This window comes from Pagrus major, chromosome 6 (assembly GCF_040436345.1).
Source record: "Pagrus major chromosome 6, Pma_NU_1.0".
NCBI lineage: Eukaryota > Metazoa > Chordata > Actinopteri > Spariformes > Sparidae > Pagrus > Pagrus major.
Window position 1 is genome coordinate 15,772,235 of NC_133220.1, and position 23,606 is coordinate 15,795,840.

General features: G+C 40.7%; 2 protein-coding genes across 2 annotated transcripts in view; both read right to left on the reverse strand.

The window, feature by feature from the left end:
* The window catches only part of kcnab2a (potassium voltage-gated channel subfamily A regulatory beta subunit 2a), a 93,528-nt gene extending 77,676 nt beyond the window's left edge, over positions 1-15,852 (reverse strand). Inside the window, exon 1 of the mRNA XM_073468112.1 lies at positions 15,797-15,852. The gene's annotated coding sequence lies outside the window, so the exon portion shown is untranslated. The remainder of the gene's footprint in view (positions 1-15,796) is intronic.
* Positions 15,853-16,143: 291 nt separating this feature from the next.
* park7 (parkinson protein 7) lies at positions 16,144-21,662 on the reverse strand. Its single transcript, XM_073468874.1, has 6 exons — positions 21,486-21,662; positions 20,864-20,965; positions 20,095-20,154; positions 18,794-18,863; positions 16,965-17,051; positions 16,144-16,632 (listed from the first exon to the last, which is right to left on the reverse strand). Exons 1-6 carry the CDS (start codon positions 21,573-21,575, stop codon positions 16,472-16,474), a joined length of 570 nt encoding a protein of 189 aa, XP_073324975.1. The 5' UTR covers positions 21,576-21,662; the 3' UTR covers positions 16,144-16,471.
* Positions 21,663-23,606: the final 1,944 nt, after the last annotated feature.

Genomic DNA, 23,606 nt, shown 5'->3' on the forward strand with positions numbered 1-23,606 from the left:
TGAATGGGTACCAACACCATCTAAGGCATGTGTATTCTTCACACTTCCCTAATGTCCCACACAAAGAGCACACACACAACACTAATTTGTGCACATCACACTGCACTGAACCAAAGAGAGGTAGCCTAAGGTGCATCATGTTAGCCTAAAATAAACAATTAGCACATGTTTGGTGCAAGTCAGTGATTAGTATTCTAAACAGGCAATACAGTGCTGGAGCTACACTAACGTTGTAAGTCAAAACTCAGCACAGAAAAATCCCACACAGTCCTCAGGCTTCAGACGGAGGCATTCCAATCAATTTCAAGTATTTGCAGCAAATACAGACATGACCCCAATAACTCACCCATCACGAACACCACGCTGTCTCATAAGTCACATACACACGTCAACAGACAACAGTCAGCGCTGAATAGTTATTCACACCTGCAATATTGTTGCCGTTATTTATTCACATGGGCTGTCCACACAGCGGATCATGATTAACGTGGTTTGGTCTTCATCAGCCCCATCCACGTATACTCACAAATCACCACTGACACACATACATTACTTAAACAGAAGCCCTGTACAAATGAACACACCACCATAAATCATGATGATCGTGCTGAATCTATGTAAGATCAGGGATCATCAGAGAAACATCGGGGAAACATACAAGCAGCTTGTATGTGGGAAAACACGCACTGCGCTAATCAGAACCATCAGCCTGTGATCTTTGTGGTCAGTGCTGAGAAGAAGGCTATGCAGACAGTAGCTCCCTCTCTCTTACTTGCATGTGAAAGATTTTCTTGCGTTATAGCAGAGGCGGGCCTCCTCCAAAATCAGAAGATGCCAATACACCTTTATGAAAAAAAAACCTTCAGGAGGAAAATTGCAGAGGCGCTATTTTACATAACATATATCCAGTGAGTGAAGCGTTTTTTTTAGACCTTCATCTAGTGACCGAAATGAACACAATAGACTGGCAGCAATTGTAATACAGTGTACGTACATTTGCTTTGCTGTGGTTAATCAAAGCAGTATATTGCAATGATGATTAAAAATAGAAAGCCATTTGAGTTTTTGCAGTTAGGGGGTAAGGTCTGGTCAGGGGTGGTGGATGAAGACTGAAAGACATTTTTTTTAAATGCAGGCCACACATTTCACACAGAAACATCTAACACTTTTAGAAAGACACTATGGTTTTTTAAAAGAAAAGCCCTGGCGATAAAAAGCACATAGACTAGGCTCCATAGATCTAAAAATAAAAGGCAGACCGCAAAAATAATACTGAACACAAACTCTTTAACAGTTTAACACAGGAGCTAAAGTATGAGGGGTGATATGGATCAAATTAAGATTACGATATTTGTAATTTAATCATCGTAATATCAATTTGCTAACATATTTTCTAAAATGACAGATTGCACAACTCTTGCAACTGAGCTGAAATATTGTCCAGCCCTACTCAAGGTTCTTGTTTTAGAACCAGTCAGGTGACAAACTTATATTCAACAGTAGACATTTCAAAGCAAACTGCCATTATAATAAACACTTAAGGCTGTAAATTAAGCTCTTTGTTAGCCAACATGCGTAATATCTGCCATTGTGTGGGAATATTTGTGGGGGTTTTCTCCATTAGAGTGATTTATTAAGTTCCAAGGACGTACAATAGCCTACCTGCCACAGAGGAAGGGCATGGTATTTATAGCAGCCAGGACTGGACACTAATGGTTCGTGGATCTAACAGATGATATTTAAATCAGCAGCTGTTTCGGCCTGACATTGGGATAAAGAGAAGTGCTGAAAACCATGAAACAACAACTTCACTTTAACGGGGAGTCACGAGCCTTTCTTAATCTGCGTTTCTACTTCTTGTGGACTTGCGCGCTGCTCCAGTTCAAGGTTCCCATACAGCCAAGTACAATCAAAATGACTGGAGGTGTTCTTGCGTCACCCGTTTCATTAAGGATACTGACTTGTGTGGACATCCTAGAAAGCACACCAACCAGCAGCAATCTTGTGACGGCATCTTACCGTCAATTAGTTTATTTTTCAAATGAAAACTCCACTGTTAGTGGACCTGATTATTTTGCCACGGTTCAGTTATGGTACAGTTTAGGGGTAGACTGATTATCGGGCCGATATTCAGAACTTTTCCAATTATTGATATCTGTAATTTTTCTATCAGATTGCTGATAAAATGGACTTATTTAAAATGTGCTACTTTGGTTCTGGTGCAACATCCTCTCACATAAGGTCCTGCCCACAACAATATCTGATTTATTTGATTGTTTATTTTTATAGGGACAGCGCACAATTACAAGTAATTGCACCAGAGTTAACAAGCAGCCAATTTGCATCCTTTGTCCTTGGGCTGGTAAACAAAAAAACACATAACAGCAACTACACTATATAAAACAGCACATTACATAAAAGTTGATTAACGTGGACATTACACTACATAAAAACAACTCAATACATAAAAGTCCATAAATGTGAACACTGCACTTCATAAAACAATGCAATACATAAAAGGTCCATCAGTATAAATTAGAAACGCGTCAAAATTAATGGTCTATAAACACTGAATAATCTGAAACTGCAAAGTAACTAATAACTAAATGGATTAAATAAATTTAGCAGAGTGAGTTATAAAGTAGCAGGAAACGGAAATACACAAGTAAAGTACCTGGAAATTGTTTATTGTTCATTTCATCACTAGTTGTTCGAAATGTTAACACATAGAGTTTAATTTTTACTGCAAATGAATATCGGTCCCAAATATCTGGGAAAATACCTGACAAAGTCATATCGGTTGCCGCAAGTTTGAGAGCAAAACACACAAGATTGAACATGATAATTAAATAAAACAATTTGTATAGACGCAACTAGAAATTTACTTTGGCAAGTAGATTTTTTTACCCACTTGTGAAAAAAACCATTAAAGTCGAAACCTGTCAAGTACGTGAGTCCGAATCTGGCATTATATAGAAAGGCCTTCAGTCTTCTCTGATGAAACATCACATCTCATGGGAATGACCAACTGACAAGCCAGAGAGTCAGTCCTTCTCAGTAATCACATTAGGGTGATCCACCACAACTGGAACTAAGCTACAGCTGTCCGTCTTATCTCAGACACTACAGCCAAGACTGTTAATGACAATACAGTCATAGCCGTAGTGTTCAAATTGGAAAAATGTAAAGTAGATGTCCAACACTGAATCTTCCTTGAGATTTAAGGTCTCCCCAGATTTCCGTCATTACAATGGTGCTGTCAATTTAAAAGGTTGAAAAAAATTTACTTTGAAACAATCAAAGTTTTAAGTTTAAACCATGATATGTGATGTGCCTGAATACTGTTCACTATATGCCAAGTATTCTCTCATTCATTCACTTGACAACTTGTAAAGAGCACAAACGAAACAGCACAGAACAAAATCTGATGTGATTTCACCAAAACTGTGCCGACTTTGGCAGAAAATTCTGTTTTCATGTCAGACACATTTGAATAGAAAGCTGACTGAGAAAGTATGCTTTCAGGGCCTGTAACACTGTAACTTATAATTGAACTGAAGACGGCAGCATGGTGGAACAGTGATTAGCACCCTTGCCTCACAACCCTGGGTTTGAATCCCGCTGGGGCAGGGCCTTTCTGTGCAGAGTTTGCATGTTCTCCCCATGCTTGCATGGGTTTCCTCCAGTAACTTTGGTTTCCCCCACCATCAAAAACATGCCCAACTAGGTTGATTCTCCAGTCGGTACCCTTGACCAAAGGCACTGGCTAAGATCTGGAGTTGGTCCCCAGCTGCAAGGGTTAACCCGCAACTAATGCTCCCATGGAATGGGTTAAATGCAGAGCACCAGTTTCGCTATGTTGTACATTGTATGATATGTGATCAAATAAAGATTCTTCTTCTTCTTCTTTTATAGTTGGTAAATTGCACTCTTTTAACAATTGCACTCTTTTAAAACATGACTGTGATACAAAAACTTTTAGCCCAGTTCAGCCCTTAACAAGACTAAACATAGCCACATATTCTCTCATCTCCAAAGCAAAAATGGAGAAAATTATGGCAACTAAAGGAGGATGACAACATACCTGCTGAACAAATGTGTGAGAAATTCACTGTTGTGTGTGCGTGCCTGTGTGTGTTTGTGTGAGTGTGATGCCCCTTGGGAGCTCCAAAACAGGGCTAATGAAGCTAGACAGGCCGCTAAATCTCAACTGCAGAATGATTACTGAGCTCAGTTTAGGGAAACACCCCCACTGGAGCAACCAGCAGACCAAGCTGTAAAAACTGCAGAGAGTCAGGACCTATATTAGTGATTGGGCTGAGTGGACTGTCAGACGTGAAACAGATACACATCCCCACTCAACCAACATAGCTGTCTACACTAGCTGCATCATGACTTGCACGTCACTACGCATTATGTGTGTAACTCAACCAAAGTGACTTTTTATACCTCCGGTCAAAAACAATTTATTAATAGGCTTGTGTTGATTGGCGATAAGATTGTGTATCAACGATTGAGGGGATGACCAACGATTGGTTTTACCTATATCGATATTAAGGCAGTTTTTACTAACTTACTGTCAGAACTCAATAAAATCTTCGCCCAGATGTGCATTTAGAGATGTTACTGGTGGAGTGGCATTTCCACCTGTTGAGCTCCCTTTATCAGCATGAGACACAAGTTAATTTTAAATCTTTCATTAAAAACCAGTTCGCCATCTCTTTCCATGGATGTGACATCCCGCATTTCTGTTCTCCATGTGCCTGCTCGCCAAAACTTTGCTTTGCACTTAATTTGCACTTCTTAGATTACACAACAATATTGTCGCACCAAGCACAAAAACACTGACTTTTAAATGCGAGATGTCACAACTTTCTTTGACAAATTTATTTATTTTTTTTTTTTTTTATGATGCAACAAAAAGCCATCACGGTGCAGCGCAGCCATCGGAAATACTGCGTTTTAGAGCGCAGTGGTGCTGTTGTCGCATTGTGTCTGAAAGGCCACTAAGTCATCCCTGCTGGCATTTCACTAGCCTGCTGTCACTCCCTGGCAATCAGATCACCTGTCATCAAACTCAAGTACTAACGATTGGGTGATATGAAAATACAAATGATCATCCAACTCTATCAAGCAATAATCTCAATAATAAAGTTAAAATGTCAAAAATTCACCAGTTCCAGCTTGTCAAATATAAATATTTGCTGGCTTTTTAGTCTTCTATGAGAGTAAAACTGAGTATCTTTGGACTCTGGACTGTTGGTCAGACCAAACACGCATTTTAAATATTCCAACCTGGGCTCCAGTATTTTCAAACATTTATCGAAAACGTAATCAAGAAATTAATTGATAATGAAAGAAATCCTGAGCCCTACTATGGATGAATGGATTCAGTATAGATAATTGCAGATAATTTGCTGCTGACATGCTGCTTTCCCTGTGTGGCTGGGGTAAATTTGGTGTTAGCTGAGCTTTGTCCAAAGCACCTTCAAAACAACTCTGAAACTATCTTTACAAAATCAAGGTTAGACATCATTATTTAAAAATAGGGCTGAGCAATGAATCGAAACCTTATCAAAATCGCATGACGTCCAAATCGCAGGAGCTGCATTTTTTTGATAAAGCTAAATGTGTCCCAGCATACCATTTTTTTTACATATCATTCATCCCTGCTTAAGAGGCAAGATTTCCAAACCACCAGCAACAGGGCCAGAGAAGCACAATATCACTATATGTCGACACTAATATCAATATATGATAACGAGGAAAGAATGATGACAAAACTTCTAGTTTCACATCATATCATGCATATTTATCCAGAATGCTGGATGGCATATGAACCCGGTTTGTGCCATGGATTATGTGCTCATATCTACCCTTAGACTGTGTGTTGCGTTTTGATGATTCATCTATACATCTTTTCATAATAATATAAACTACTCAGCAGAAATTATTTGATGACTGCTTTCCTGTTTTGTCATTGCTCAGTGTGTCCAGGGTTCACTTTAAAATCTGAACATCCTGCATAATTGCAACATCATCAGAGAAGTAGTGTCTCCTTTGTTTCTGGCATAAAAAGTATTAGGAACGACGCCGAACCAAAGCACTTTCCAGATGAATCTGCCTTTCCTCTTGTCATAGGATGTCAGATTGTATTTCTTTGAAGACATTTTGTTTGAAGTGTTGTTAGTAGTATTCCTTGTTGGGTCTTGCAAGTGCATATCCCTAAGGGACAACAAACACAAAATTATGAAAAACCTTATTACTGTTCTAGCACTATCCTATTTGTTGAAAATATAAGTGGTATTAACAACAAAAAATTACTTTGTTAAGAGTTTGGCTATTCAAGGACAAATTAATGCAACCATTTCAGAAAACGCAATGCTTTCTGCAATATCGACGTACAGGCCCAGTGAAAGGACACACAAGCACATGAATCTGCCTTTTCTCCTCGTTACAGAGCATTCAACAGCTTACTGCACCAAACTGAACCCCTGCAGCCTGCCTCTCCCGTTCTTTCGTCTTGGACCAGAGCCCATGGGCAGGCAAACACACAAACCGTATAAAAAAGTGCCCATACACACACACACACACACACACACACACACACACACACACATGCACTAACGTGTACAAGCACACACAGGCATGCAGAGATACTGGCCCACAACAATCCGCCTCAGCATGAACACCCACACACAAACACACATTTAAATGACACGGTAACACATTCGGCCAGGCGCAGATGACTGTCACAACCTCTCAGCCACATACATCACAACAGTGGGAGAACAGTTAAAGCCTGACTGCAGGGTGTTGCTGGCTGTGGTGCCTGCAACAGATGGAACTGCAGCAGCAGCAGCAGCAGCAGCAGGGCAGGTGAGGTGAAAAGCAGTCGAACCGCCTGTGTCAATGCGCATGTGTGTGCATGTGTAATTTTGTGTGAGCCTGCACAAGTCTTTCACCCTGGATATTTTAAGGTGGCTCTTTTAAAATCCTACAGCATGGCCAAGTCTTTGGCAAGAATTCAAAAGGACAGAGCATGCATAAAACCTGACAGACATTCAGAGAGAGGAGAGTAATGGAGTAGAGCAGAATAGATGCCAGTATAATAAGGTATGCAAAGACGGTATTCAATGCAGCAGCAGCAGCACTATCAACTGCAGAGACACTCAGAGAGATCTGTAGATATGCTACATCACTAGCATAATGTGTGATAATGTTAAGAGCTGCTGCACATGGATAGTATGGTATTTGCTCCCCTGTAGGAGCACACAAGCACGATCATTCGACTCTCACTGACAGAGCGAAGTGACAAGAGGCAGGAAGAGAGAGGGGTGAGAGAGAGGCAGAGAGAGTGAGAGAGATGCCAAAGACATGTAGCCTCAGACCTAGCGATGATGCTCTTCAAACACCCACCTCAGTCTGCTGCTGATTCCTGACGCAGTGAGCACAACCAGGGAGTAAATGCAGAATACAGGAGCTGTGATGGAGGAGCAGCAGCCAAAAATCCAAGAGCAGGAAAACAGAGAGGAGCGAGAGGAGGAATGATACAAGACTGGTGAATGTGAGATCCTGTGTGACAGAGATTATACGCTTGAGTGAGATGAGCATGTATGTCTGACATGAGAGAGACAGAAATACAGAAGGACAGAAAAAAAGTGACACAAGACAGACAGAAGAGGGACGAGGGGAACGGGGAGAAAGAAAGAAAGAGACTGAGGGAAGAGACAGAATAAATGTGTGAGCTTGGGGAGTCACAGAGCAGATGCATTAAAGGAAATGCCCCTCCCTCTTTCCTCTACACACACACCCACCTCCCTTTGCACTGTCAGCATTCGAGTAAGCATGCATTCAGTGAATCAAGAGTGAGCTGTAAATGGTGAAAGAAGGGTGGGCCAGAGGAATGCAAGCGAGAAGCATGTATGTTCATTTGAAATTCAATGACAAGACACTCCTTTCTGAAGTCTTCTGTGGTTTCTAAGATAGCTCGCTAGAGCTCAATTAGAAGGGGGGTATTCTTTGTCACAAAGCCCTGTGCAAGCACTCAAAAACACCCGTAAATCCTATGCACTATCATGAAATAAGATAAAATTAACATGCACAGTAAGTAATCTACACTGCAAACAAAGAAAGTTGGTAGGATCTAGTTCAAGCACCAACAAGTAGCTCTCTAAATGGTGAAAACCCTATCAGGTCCATTAACTAACAGTGCACCCTCACCTTCATGCAGAGTGGGGTCAAGTGAGAGGATTACTTCCCTACAAGAATCAATAACTTGTACTGCAATATGTCCATCAAATCTAATGCACCCTTGTATTCGTTAGCTGCCTGCTTTATGCTATTCAACATAGTTTTAAATTTAAAAGGAAATGCTCAAAATTTAAGAAACCACAATCTGCTAAGCAATTCCAATCTCAAGTTATTCAAAAAGTGCTGCCATTTCTGGAATGGCTGCACCTTGCTGATAGTATTTGCAAGTAATGCTAGCACAAATCAATGAGCTATGAAAACACTGCTCTCACAAAGCAGGCATGGAAATCTGACTTGGTGATATTGATGTTTAAATATTTTTTGTGAAACTGACTACCTGAGTAACCTCAAAAAAAAGATTGATGTTTGTTTATTTGGTAGTGCCCCCCAACAAATGCCACATCAACATGATTTTAATAGTTTTTTCAGAGAAAAAAAAAAAAACCCACATAAATGTTACTTTTTTTGACTAATTGTGATTGTAAAACTACCTTAGCTGCTCCTAATGCTAACAGAAGATTGATTGATGATTGCAAGGGATTCTTTGTTCCAACTGGTTTTCCATACTACAGATTGCTCTGGGCATGAGGTAAGTGAACAGGTGGCTGAGCAGGTAGTCAGGCTCAGAGGGGATGCCTTCAAGTGGAACGCAGCCCACGTCCCATCATGTGTTCTCAGACTCACCTGGGCCAAGGAAATATTTATCAGTCTTGTGTCAGTGTATAGATAAGCTAGTGCTTAGGCAAGACAACTGAAAGGTGTAGCACCATGTATATATTTCAAATTATATAAGACATTAGGAGCACATCAACTGAACTGAAAGATTTATCACAAATCATGTGTGGCATATTATGCAGTACTGAAAATTAGATTTTTGAAAAAAAAAAAAAATGTTTTACACAATTTTCATTCTCTACCCAGTTTGTGGCAAGTAACTTCTGAGCACCTCTACTTCCAAAAAATACCCTTTGCTGTGATTTACCTCCCAGGTTTATTGTGTTCAGATCAGTTTCTTTTATATTTGTATTAATGGATTTGAACCCACCCTTTGTGTGTATACATATTTGTGTGTGTTGCCTAGAGCCTGAGGGGACAGCTACAGCTTCACTGTTGCGCACCACTGTCCCTGGCCTTTCTCTCGGATCTCAAGCCCAGTCACGGCATCTTCAACTTCTGCTTCCAGCCAGACTGCAGCTCCGCAGCTCGCTCCTCTCCAATCATGACACCAAGCATGGCAGGGTATCTGCTAGACAGTCTGATGGGGCCACAGCAAGAGATCTTCACCCAGACTCACAATAATAACTACACTTTCAAAAGTTTCAAAGAGTTGGGGGCAAACCACATGGGGTCCATTCAGTCCTGCCAAACAATAACACATCTAAAGCATTTAATGTTGCCTTGAAATGGATAAATTTATGCTGGGTGACTGATTTTGCACCATCTGCAACTGGGGGCCACAGTTGCAGACAAAAAAGGCACATGATCCTCAAAACACACTCCTAAACTTAGCCTCCAAAAATATCTATGTTCACACTGAACGGTGTGAGGTTTGGCTCTTTGCTATGTATCTAGGGTGGGAGGCTGTAGTCTGCATGTGACACTTGTGTGCTGCTTTGCCAGACAGCTGCATAAGAGAAAGGTGATGCTCCTGTGATCATGCCATGTGTTTGACTGTTTGCCCTCATCAAAACCTACAAGGAAGTTAAAGAGGCTTGGTCATTCATTTTAACCCATACCTTCCTTCTGTCATCGCAAGAAATGGCTTGACACTTCACATCTATGGCAACATCGTATCCTTCCTTTTTCTACACTCAACTATGCCTGTTTATGGTCATGTTGCTTACAGAAAGATAATAAACAACAACTGAAATGGTCCAAGCCAAACTGCAGAAAGGCACTATCGGGGGAAGTATCAACTAATCAATCAATCAATTATCGAACAGCTGCTGTATTAACAGAAGTCAGCATTCCATCCTTTAGAAAACAGGCTTTGCAGCTACTCTATTTTGCTGACAATTCTCTGGTGGACCACACCTCAAAACTGTGTTGTTAGCTGAACTGCATTTAAACTTTATTTTTATAATCATGCAGAGAGGCTTTTCACATCTGTCCAATAGGGTTAGGTTGACAGTCAGACCACTGAGCCCTCTACCACTGTAACTTTGTGATCTCTGATGTGTGCCCTCAGAGTCGGGAAGCTGCCCAGTTAGGCGAACCCAAGGCACTCAGTTACACGGGAAGCAGCAGCATTTCGTTGCCAGGGCCACTGTTAGGGAGTTGCTTTCAATCGAGTTATTGTTATTTGTGCTACTGTTTTCTTAGCTAAGCTTCTTCAGTATAGCTGGTTGGCTAACTTTGTTTCAAGCTCCAGAGGGGGAACAGAACTTCGTTACAAACATGTGGTATGGAGAGAAAGATGTTTTTAAACCCAGCACCCAGCAGAGATGTATATCAGACTATCGCCTGGCAAGGATAGCTGATCTGCCTGCTCCTTTCGTCGACAGGAGCCAGAGTTTTCTTGGCTGCGTGATAAGGTTGAAGGTTGCTGTCACAGCGACATTGTTAAGCAGCGGTGACTACAGTGGTGAGCTGATGAGGATTTTCTCTACTCGCCTGAGCATGTCAGCTTTTTTGCAATGGGACAGCTTTCTTGATACAGTCAAAAACAGAACAACTCCTGCCTTGCAGTAGCTAAGTGGCGAGACACTACCTGAAATACGGCAAGTAGCTGTCGCTACAGGCGCAGCCAACTTCAAAAACGCTGTGGAAAAGCAGGGTTCGGGCTAAACAGCAGGTGCTGCATGCACAACTGGGCAATCACATGTAATTCTTGGAAAAGCGATGCAACTCAAAATATTTCAACTTCTAAAAACTAATGGAAAAACATGACACACAAGAGAGGAGCGCACTCCAGGCACACCACGTCATAGGAAAACAATGTTAGCCACGCATCTTGGTGTGATCGGCCAGTCACAGCAAAGCTCTGTAATCAAGTCCATATTCACCTGTTTAACACTGGACCTCACTTTGATTAGACCTAGAACTACACATATGGATATTTTTCACTTCACTTGAATGGCACCACAGTCTTAACCACAGGGGCTTGCCCTCTAAAGCTTGGTACAGAATGATGCAGGCATCTAAATCACTGCTCTATCAGTGCCTCTCCTGATTCATTGCTAATCACTACTTTTCTGAGGGTCTGCAACCACTCAAGGAGATGAATAGAATTTACTTGAATATAGATTACACAAATAGCTTATTTTAACACTATTGATTTTCTTTTTCTTACACACCAGGTGGTATTTAAATTATTTGATTATTTTACCTCTACAAGGATAAATACCACCAGTAAAAGGCAAAACAGAACTGACTTCCAAATTATTATCCCTCTGCATACAACGGCACATAACACTTTACATGCAGTTGGTTATACTTCCAGCTCCATATTGAGTTGACTCTGAGGTCCTTTGGGTATTGCTGAGGAGGCCATTAGGCTTTTAGTGCTGCAGTTTCAGCAAGGTCTCACTGGGATTTACCACACAGAGAACAGAACAAGTGACAGGCATTAAGTAAACAAAATTACAGGCTCTGAGGAATTAGGGTGTAACTTCTTGTACAACACAACACGCCACATAATCCTCAATCAGCTCCTAATCTGGTAGATGGGAGTGTGAAGATGCAGCGTTGACTGACTGATGTCTCCAACTGATAACAGAAGGGGGTGATGATGTTTTTTACTGCTATAGCTTTGGACTCTACGCTTATAAGCAGCTAATCAATGACATGAGAGGGAAAAGCTTAGATGAAGTCTCAGATCCCAAAAGATGGGGTTCATAGAGGACATTGATTATGCCAAAGAGATATATTAAACCAGTGTTGTTAAGGGTGGGAATCCCTGATTTGATTTGATTCCGATTCAGAGGACTACAATGCAATTATCAAACTATTATCGATGCATATTGCATTTGATTTCTTTGCATTATTTTTTTTACTAATTGCTCCTATTAGAACATAGTGTTCTTGTAATGATACACAATTATAATAAATGGATTGATTTTCTTCCATTATCTTTGCTCACGCTCAGCCATCCTCACCAAAATTCAAGAAGTAGCTTTGGACGTAAATACTAGACAAGACATCCAAATGGTTTAGCCATCAGGAACGTACAGTCCGGTTTAACAAAATTGTTACATATGATCATAATGTCAGGAATTGGCTTTTAAATGTCCAAAAATTGACTTCTTTGTATTGACACATGATCTTTCAAGAGAGAATCACAATGCATCCAAGAATCAATTTTCTTCCCCACCCTTAAGTGCTATGCAATATACTCCACTGCAAAATTCCCACCAGACTACAGAAATAAGACATGTATACAGGCAACGTTAAGTGAATGTGCTTACAAGAAACAATCTGCAGGATAGGAAAGAAGCAAATATTGGCTTCAGCTTCAAAAAACAATATGTGAGGGTCCCGAGTGGATCTCTTTTTCTTGACACCACAATATATGAATGATGTGGTTACCAATTATTCCAGGACAGAGGGAACTTTGGCTACAGCAAACAGTTGATGCTGCACAACATCTGCACTTGTATGTGTATTTGGTCACCTTTATTGACATACAACATACAAACAAAAATAGTTATTCCATAGAACAAACATATTGAGTAAGGTCATTTTTTTGTTTTGGTTTAGGGTCCTCTTTTGCATTTTAGATTAGACCTGCTTACTTACTTTGGTTATAGCTGACCTAAGGACAAAAAAGTGCAAATAACAATTCAGTTATGACCAATACATACATAAAGATTTATTAAGATGTGAAGTTTGTACCCACATATCCATGGAGCTGTAGCAGTTAGTCAATTAACTGATTAAATGATTGAAAGCAAATTAATCACCAAATATCTTGATAAGTGATTTATCGTTTCAGTCTTTTCATGAACAAAAATGCTAGTTTTTCTCGTTCCAGTTTCCTTAATGTAAGGATTTGCTGCTTTTCTTTGTCATTCGTGAAAGTAAATGAAGAGTCTTTCGGTTTTAGACTGTTGATTGGACAAAAGATGCAATTTGAAGACATCACAACAATTAATCGATTAATTGCAAAAATAGCCTGCAGATGAATCAATAATGGAAAATAATTGTAGTTGCAGCCCTACATAGCCATGAAGCCCTATTGTCTATGGAAACACTGATTACAAGAACAGAACAGACAACCTAATAACTGAGTGATAAGTTTAACTCTGAACAGCCGAGTTCAGAGTTTCTCATTAACCTTTGCATTTGAAAATGTTCTAGATAAAAGTGAAGAGTATCTATGCAATTACCTTGTCATATTCTCATCTAAAAATAAACGAACACAAATTAAGTCTGTACTTTGCATTAGTACATGCCATCAGAGCAGTTTTTCAAAACTGTGTGTCAGGCAAACTAAGTCCCCCAGAGTGATTAAGTGGGGCGAAATGCACTCAATACAAACAAACTCATCCGGATCAGTTTAAAGTATATAATCTAACATTGTTTCATCAATAATGTGAAGCAGCAATACCAAAGTAGTAAAGCATAAATCACAAAGATATCTCTGCAGTTTCAAATTACTTTCCCACTTGACATAAAATGTCTATCTTATTCCAAAGTTAAGCATAGGAGTCAACGACCTATAGTGGTTCAAACTGCACAGTCACCAAGTGCTATAATTCAGATTCCACATAGAGTGAAGTGCAAGAGATCGACAAATCTATCCATTCATTGCTGATGACACAAAAAATGTTGATGTTTGATGAAACCCCACTTGCCTGCAAATTGCCTATTACCTTTTCAAATGTATCTGCCAAAGCAACTCAGGCAAGCAAATTCAGTCTTCATTGTCTGCAGGCCAATGCAAGTGGGGGATCTAATCAGGAGATGCAAAGTGCAGCACTCTAATTGCATCATTAGCTAAACCAATGACTCAGTCACAGTGACTTCAGCCTCACCCTACCCCCCACCCCTCCCTCCCTGCTCCTCTGCCCCATCCAGAAATAGGGAGTCAAGCCTCAAGCGCTTTACTGTACAGCTGCTCAAGCAGAATAATTCTAACATGTTATGTGCAACAGCGCAAAATGTTAACGTTCCAGAAATATCCAACTGAAAAGCATAGCATTAATGGGACTGTGCTATACAATGTCATCAGGACAATTATCTAAACACTTGACTTCCAGATAGTGGCAAAGATCAGCTCCTAATTCTGAAGCCCAACATATTAGCTGCAGCACATGATGCAGTGATGATGCCTCAACATGACAGGAATAGCCTCATCCAAAATGTTGAAGACTGTCATAGGGCAAACAACTAGCCTGAAACGTTTTGCAGTGCACCCACAGGTAACAGTCATAGGGCGCACACTCATGATTTGGATTTTGATGTAATGTGATGTTAACAGTAAACAGTGCTCTCATGATGCACTGCAAAGGGAGCCGAGCCTAGCAGTCTTTTTTTTTTGACTCACTTTTTTGTTTGGTTGTACAATGGTGGATGAAAAAGCCACTTGAGCAGCCCTCTTATTTGGATGACCCCCTGACTTGCTGTAGAAAAGAAGAGGCGGTTTCCCAGCAAGTGAAAATGCAGCCTACACCAGAAATAACTTGCAGTGCATTTCCTGTCAATGTAAATTGAAAGACGTGAAGATGACACCTCTGGTCCTTCCTGTTGTGAGTGTTAAAACGAAAATGAGGGCATGGTCTTGATGGGCCTCGTGTCAATGAAGATGGTGGAGATAAACCAGAAGTGAGGATATGAGGATAAGTCAGTGACACAATACCAACGTGACCTTAACTTCAAGATCATGATATTTCCAAGTAAAATATGTGCACAATAAATCTCTCTAGGTTTATTTTGTTAGTTGCACGTGCTTTTTCTCGTTGTCACGGTGACGCCTCGTACTGACAACCTGGCCTCTGCCGCACTGGAGCCTATTAGCTACCGTCAGTGAATGCAGCACAGTCTGACTGCGGCTGCTGAGGATGGAGAGCTTCTGGAGCTGACGACTCCATGTCGGGTCACATCTGCAGAACGATCTCTCAGTGTTAAGATACGACGTTCCTCTGATTTTACAAGCTTTCTCTTGCACTCAGTCTGAACTCATCTTTGAATGACGAAGATGTAGCGAGAGTTACCTCAGGCTAACGTTACTCTGCTCTCTCTCTCAATACGAGGCGCTGGTGTCAATCCATTTTGCCATGGATTGCAGCGAACTTGAAGCTCACCACTCAACACACTCAGCAAGCTAATCACGGCCAACAGAATGACTGAACACCCACTCTCTTTTTCTCAGTGATGTAACACTTGTCCGCGTTGTTTTATTGTTTTATTAACTAGCTAACGGTAACGCTGCCATGTCATGTTAATTTCGATACCGTTAGTTGCTAGTTGCCGTGATTAACGTTGCGTAAACTAGCTGACATGAAGATATTTAAACGCCACTTGAATAAATATCATCGTTTATAAAAGTGTAAATAAGCCACACATCACTTCCAGCTACAAGACAAAGCCAAACTGCTCTTACCTTTGGCGAAATCCTGCTCTTCCTTTCAGTCTGTGTGAAGACCCTCAGGATTTTGTTGCGCTGACACAACTACCACGCGCTGCACCAGAGCCCCGCCCTGCTGGCTGCGGGCGAGCTGCCATTGGTCAGTTAGGATACAACTGCAGCCAGGCCGAGGCTTCTCATTGGTCAGACCGCCTGCCAATCTATTTGGATTCTGCTTCCCGCGTTCTAAGCAGTGCTCACAATACATTACATGATGCAGCCTATATTTAGGTGTCAACAACCAGTGCAAGCATGTGAAAACAAGTCACAGTGACCTCCAGTATTAATATACCCGTACAATATAAAAGAGAAGACAAACAGAGTTTCATCACATTTATGTTTTAATGACATGATACAAGCAACCACATTATTTGATGAATCTCTAGAGTGAAACAAAATAATTTCATCTCCTTTGGAAAGCCTGTGCAGTGATATTGTATTTCAGTGTTGGGTGCCTTTCATTGCCAACTAGGAAAGACAGAGGAAGACAATAACCTGTCAGAACAGAAACATCCTTATGTCCCGGAGGGTGAATGATTTGTCACAAGTGACTTTGACTCTTTGTGCCAGCTACATTGGATTAGCTGTCTCAGTAGTGCCAGACGTATATAGCGGGCAGTGCTGCTTGCAAGTGAGTGAACGCGGATGCAGTCAGTCTTTCATAATAAGAGGAGCTTTGACTTGAGCTGCAACCTCAGCCCCCATAAGTTCCTCTACAATCGTCAGGGCAAACTCGAAGCTGGTTCCTGGCCCACGGCTGGTGATGTAATGTCCATCCTTCTGTACTCGAGCATCTGAATATTTATAGTGGTCTAAAAAAAGACAGAGTAATACCATAAGGATAATCACAATAGCAACAGACATATCAGCACTTACACATAGATAATCTATCATCATTTTAACTGACCCAGTTCTAGCATATTCTGTCAAAATCCTGCATCGCTTTCACTTGAGTGGTGTGCTCTCCCCTACATACTGACATGATTGTCTATAGGCAACAAAGAGTTAGTACAGCACCATCTGCTGCCTGTTACAAATAATTACAACTCCTACTGTTCTGGTCGGAGCTGCAAATGTTAAAGATACTAGCTGTACATTTCAACACATTTCCCACCCTTTCGTTTGCATGAATTGTTTTCTTTACCTCCAGCCATCATCTTGTCCTTCATGCCAGGGTGTGTGGTGACTGTGCTGCCGTACCCGATGCCATGTGCCAGAAGAGCAGTGGGACCTGCAGAAGGGCGAAGCTGTTTAAGGCTCATTTAACAGCTTCCTGTTATAAAGTGATACTAAAGAACATGTTCTGCTGCTTGTGTCAGTCCAGGTTTTCATCTTTACACAGTTTTTTGGGGGGGAAAAACAAAGAAGTCAATGCTAAAATAGGGTGAAATACTAGATCCTTGAATCACTTCCCTCAAGCTGAACACAAGAAAATGCAAAAAATGCTGTATTTAACATCAGGTATTTCAGTTAGTACAATAAATGAGCAGCATAAGTACAAAATATTTGATGACAACACTATGTCCTAAAGGTGTCCTCAAGTGTACCATTGTTTCTAATAATACACACATGCAGTATACAATTTCAGCCTCTCTCCAAAGACTCTGCACCACATTGAAAAGAGACGGAAAAAAGGAGAGGCTGAAGACATTGACTGCTGCTGCATTAACTTTGGCAATGTCCTACCACTGCAGTGAGCTCATCCAAAAACTGTTAATAAATAGAAAGTTATTGATTATGCTCCTTGGCTGCCTTCCCATGCAGTCTAAAGATTACACTTTCCCCTGGCAGAACAGCAGACTGCCAGTTAAAGCCAAGCTACTCTTGTTACAGCCAGTCCCCACCCAAAGGACGCCAGTCTGGGAGAAAGAGAGACCTTTGAGAACCAGAGTCAGACAAAGGCTGATGTGAAGAGAAGGGTGATGACGACCTTCTTTATATGATTTGATTAAATTCTAAAAATGATGTATCTATGTTTTGTGGGCATGACCTTAGGCACGGAAGAAATATTAGCAAAAAAAAAGTATACAATAAACTCATTATTGTTCTGGTTTTCAATCAAGTCATTTTTGAATGGACCTTTTTACATGTCAGGATATTATTCTCCATGTTAGAATGAGTCTTACAATGGGCCCATGTGCTGCCAGGTTCATTAAACTGTATATTCCTGTGAGGATTTCCAGTCATTTTCTAGGACACCCTTCAATCCACTTTGCCGCATTGGTCCACGTCCCTATTCAGAATGTCCTTCCAGTGTCCTTTCTCTGCATACGGAGGCTGTCAAATAAAATGTCAGTGCTTATGGGTTCACTCAGGGACAGTTATTAATCAAACCCTCACCCTTTCATTACAAATGCCAAAAAGGGGTCACACATGACCATAATTTAATGAAGCATGTCGTTTGTTAATGGTGTCTATTTTTCAAAATGTAGTTAAGGTGTGTGATCAACTCTTTTAAGGGCACATCCAGTTACTAATATACCGGAAAATCCACTGAATCCACTGCCATGTGTATATAAAAACTGCACCTTTTTCCTGTCCAAGATCGTTAATCATAGTTTCAGGCAAATCCAAATCCCATTTACCGGCACAACATTAGCTTGGTATGTTTAAAACCACAATATAGTACCTTTAGTGTTATTTCTAGTTAAAAATGGTTACAGGTCACATGGAGGCATAGTGCACGCTTTTTTAATTTCTATCATTGGAATGTCAAACTGGTTTGATTTGACATGGAAAATGACTGTGAGTGCATTTTGTGCCCAATTACTTACAGTATGAAGATGCTATTTTAGAAAGCAAGCGCCAGAATAAACTGCACTGTGTAGGCTGGGTAATTTTCATCTATTTGATTAAAAGCAGCAGCATGGTGGTCAAAGTTGAGGTCATGTCATATTTAAACTTTAACCCATTGAAAAGCATCACTATTAGAAGTTGGTCCTGTATAATTTCGTCGGTTTTCACAAAGTGTACCTGCACAGATGGCTGCAATCAGGCCTTTTCTGCCATCTTGATCCCTCAGCACCTCCTTCACAGCAGGAGACTGTAAGAGAGCATAAAAAACCAGGTGCACTCTGAGTCATTTGTAGGCCATGTGACTGCACAGTGTATTTGCTGACTATGGTGTGATCACTGAAACAAAGCGGCAATGTTTTAAACACGTCACTGTACAAATACAGATTTATTAAACACTCCTCTATGCAACCACTGTAGCACAGAGGGATAGAGAATAATAGAGAATAATGGAGAATAGCTGACCTAAAAGGCATTCTTAAGAAGAATGAAAGTATAACCACTGATACCAAGAAACAATACATGAAATATGAACCCAGTCTCAGTGCTTGAATATGAATTATGGTGACACATTGTTATATTGCTTTTAGGGCCATTTATTTTTCATTGTATTTATCATCCATCCAATTTCTATAGCCATTTATTCTTTTCAGGGTCACAGGAGGGCTGTATCCTTTCCCATCATGCACCGGACAGGAGGTAATTTATTAATTAACACAGTATATTGAATAAAATAGAATAACCTCATGCCTCCCTGACTTAATATAAAACAAAATATATTGTAGATGCACGATACAGCGTAGAGAATGGTTGCTGATGGGTTGTTTCTTATGCTGATCAAACCACGCCTGCACCGTCCTCAAGGGGCATGTCAGTTAGGTTTATTATATTATTGTACAAAAGCACTTTTTCCCCAAACTTTAACTTTGATTTTGGCTTATTTAGTCACAAGTGTTTAATGTTATACAGAAATAATTAAAATTTGGAATCAGACAAATTCACATTCCTGATATTGTTATTCAAGTAAAATAATATTTAATGGGGAATTCTGGTATTATTAAAGCTGGGCCCATATTTTGACTAATAGATACATGGGGCCCAAAAAGAAAAACCCAGAATAATCAATTAATTTGGCTTGTTTTGTTAGTAATTTCTGCACTAGTTTTAATTGTTTGTAAGAACATATTTTACATGGGGTTGCAGGCATGACATTTTTTTTTTTTTTGCTTTCAAAAGGGGACATCCTGACAGAGAAAGTTTGAGAACCACTGGGCCAAGCAGGACCACAGCAGCACAGCATGGCCGTCCCCTGCCTTGAGGTGGTAATGGAAACAAATGTCCTTGAGGCTTGACCTGGTACGGCCCGGCTAAAGCTGACCAACCACGACTCATGGAAAAACCCTTGATGTGCTTGAAACCTTGCAGATCAAAACATGAAGAAAGTCATCAGCTTACTTGCAGTTTATCTGAGTATTTCTCACCTCCGCCAGATTCTGGGCTCCTGGCATTCCTCCCGGCAGAAGCACCACATCATACGGCCCCTGGGACACAAACCATGATAGATAAAGGGAGACTGCAAGCTTTGAAATAGCAGGAAACCATCAAACATGATGATGATTATGAAAATATACACATTACAAAATACAAATTATGTGTATACATTGTTCTGTAACTATGGACTGGATGAAGTATTTCTTAATAATGAAAAGGTCAACATCTGTATGTTCAGAGAATCTGTGTTTACTTGGTATAAAGAGCAATAGGCGGGTGATATATGGACTGAACCAACACTATGTACATTTAGGATGATAACACTTGAATATGGCACAGCGAATTATGTTTTATATAATTTAAGTGAAAAGAAAGATCTTAATGTGTAAAATTAAGTGGGCTGGAGAAAGCGTGGGAGATAAGAGAAAAGCTCTTTATAAAGATACACTGAAGATTTATACATTTCTAATATCATTTTCTCTCTCCTGCAAGAAACTGGTGATACAGTATTTTGTCATTTAATTCATTTTATGTATTTATAGATATTTTTTGCTCATACTTGTAAAACCGGAAGATGACATACATTCTGTATTATGATGGTGTTTTGTTATCCCATGTGGGATGGGCCAGATATTGGCATGACACAGACATAAAAACTAACTAACTAACTAACTAACTAACTAACTGTGGCTTTGACTGGCTTTAGGCTACGCTGTAAACATGCAAAGACAGTGTCAGTGGACAGATGCTGAAGCCAACCTGTTTGCTGGCCTCCTCCAGGCTAGCATCAGGGCAAATGACGACGTTTCTGCTGCACTGGACTGGCTCTTTGCCCGTCAGTCCTGCAACCGTCACTGCAATCTACAGGTTTGGGTGAGTAATACAAAAACACAGCATTGGCATCATGGCACGACATGGCATCCTGTCTGTATATGGAGCCTTTTATTTTGAAAGCTATCAAATGGCGGAGAGGGGCAGAGAGGTTGGACTTTTGACATTTAACTCGGCCTCCGCCCGCACTCACTGTAAAGGTTATGAGTGCGTCCACAGTTGTCTAAATGACGCATTAAATAGCAAAAAGCATCACTGTGAACGGTCAAATAGCGCTAAAGCTAGTGCTACTGTTAGTTCGGGAAAGTTAGCAAGCTAGTTTGTGTTGACGTTAGCTCGCTGTATGTTGTTGCTCCACGTCATTAACATTGTGACACTATGTCTTAACAAAGCTGCCCAGTGAAGCACTAAAATCATGATACTGTTGTGAACTGAGTGAATGAGTGGCTAACCTTAGTATTAATCCAGGCTAGCTGGCTGACAGTAGCATTATAAGCTAGCTAACTGCTAACATACAACAAGTGAACAAGCCTGCGGACAGGCTACTAACCCCGGCTCTGCGCATGATGTCCACAGGGATAACAGTCTCCATCTCCTCCGCACCTTTAGACAGGATTACTAACGCCCTCTTGCCCGCCATGGTTAGCTCACTGTTGTGCTACTGACAAGTGCCAAGAGGCTAATATCGCTGTGCAACTTCCAGCAGCAACTGGCATGCTCTGCAGCGAGGGTTTGACAGGAGCGGGGTTGCCAGGCTGGGTGCCTCTATCCCCCTTTCAAGGATGGTGCTACATGTCCTACTCTACCACTATACAGCATATACTGAGTGTACTGTACAGCAGTAGTAATACACGTCAAGTATGATCCCTAACCTAAAAAATAGTGTCATGGCTTAAACCAATTTATGAACCAAAGAGGCATAAACTGCAAAACTAATATGAATTGCTTACACATGCACGGAGATAGAATAGAAACTTACAGGACAGTAATACTGAAAATAGACAACTAAGAGCTGCAGTATTGTTTATTAGTTTTGTTTAATGTTGTTATGTTGTAATTATGCAATAGCTTGGAATGTGCTTTGTGATCTAAACAACACCAAACTAATTTAAAAGTGGCTAAACTTATTCAGTAGACGCTTTCCACCTGAGGCCGATTGATAAGAATACAAAAGATACAAACGTGTCTTTCAGTGATCATTCAACTAAATCGTAAGCAAGGAACATAAGTATAAAAATCTTCTTTTCAGATCTTAAAGGTGTAATTTGTAAAATATGTCCAGAATTTGAAGGTAGCTCCAAAAACATAGGGGGCAGCATATCACCAGGGTAACCGACAACTGCTGCTTTGGTAGCTATCATTGGTTGTAGCTAGCTACCGTTAGCCGTGGATCACGAGGAGTCACCGCGGGCGACTGGGCTTATGGTGAGTTACATTGTAGGTTGGAAGTCAGAATTTCCGAGTTGGTATTTCTTACTTCCAATCTAAAAACATTTCAGTGCATTTACTCGGATAAACATGGATGCTCGCTGCAAACAAGTGTTTGAATGGTAAGTCTGCGAACTTCACAGCAACTACAGCAGCTGATTTAACAGTGAAGGGCACTTAAAAAAAGACTGGAGGAGCTCCTAGCGCATACTCTCAGAGACTTATTTTTAGTACAATGGAACACACCATTAGCTCAACTTGATTTGGCATCCTGACTTGAGAGTGTACACGGCTGGACGGTGGACACCGAACTGGGACTGAACACAGTCTCCAAGTCCAGTTTGAAGACAGGGACTACAGCATGGAGGTGATTTACAGCAGCTTAGACCAGGACTATGACTTCAGAGACGAGACACGGCAGGCGGGGATGAGAGAGGAAGAACCAACAGAGAATAGGAAGTCAGCAGCGGGTGAAAATGGCCTGTAGCCACAATGTTTTCACATCTTACTCAGTGAATCGAGAGGGTAGCTGGTTAGCATGCTAACTTAGACATCTCTGCAACACAGTAGCCTGCGTAGACGTCTTTGGCCTAACGTCAAAAGTGTTTATCCTTCACATTCTGTTGATAATGTGAGTTAGTTTTTTTAAAAAATATCTTGGTCATAACTTACAAATTGCTACCAAACCACAGTCCATGTATGTGAAAATTGAAAACAAATCATCACCTATACATGTATAGTTGTACAAGCTACCCCAAGACCACTTACATAACATTAAGACCATGGTTATAAGATATATATAAGATTAATATACTGAGTGATATACCACTAGAAACAAAAGGTTTTTCAGTCGGTTAAGTTACAAACAGGCATCAAAATGAGGTTCTCACAGTGGCCCTTCATAACAGACAGTACATTCGTTCTTCCAGCAGATGGAGGCATTAACCAAAGATTCAGGATGGGATGTCAGGGAAGGTTGAGACATAAGTGAAAAAGTGATGTTTTCTGCTGTCTTGAATCCAAAGGAAAATGTTCCTCAGACTGGAGTGAAGCTGTTTTTGAATAAATGTACCTACCAGTTAATCACAGGCTTATCATCAGCTCCAAGGTGCAATTTAAAGAGCTCATTCAGAGACATGATGAATGTGCTTTTGAAAACAACACCAGGCAGCAGGTCACCAAGTTCACCAAGTTCTCCAAGATCTGTCTGAGAACGTCTGCACCAAAACTCTTAAGACATTTA

Bases quoted from the DNA above. Each gene is read 5' to 3' on its own strand.
- park7 (XM_073468874.1), bottom strand. From the start codon at position 21,575: ATGGCGGGCAAGAGGGCGTTAGTAATCCTGTCTAAAGGTGCGGAGGAG. The intron at 18,864-20,094 runs GTGAGAAATACT...GCTCTCTTACAG, and splicing joins GAGCCCAGAATCTGGCGGAG to TCTCCTGCTGTGAAGGAGGT. The intron at 17,052-18,793 runs GTACACTTTGTG...GCCCTTCTGCAG, and splicing joins GATTGCAGCCATCTGTGCAG to GTCCCACTGCTCTTCTGGCA.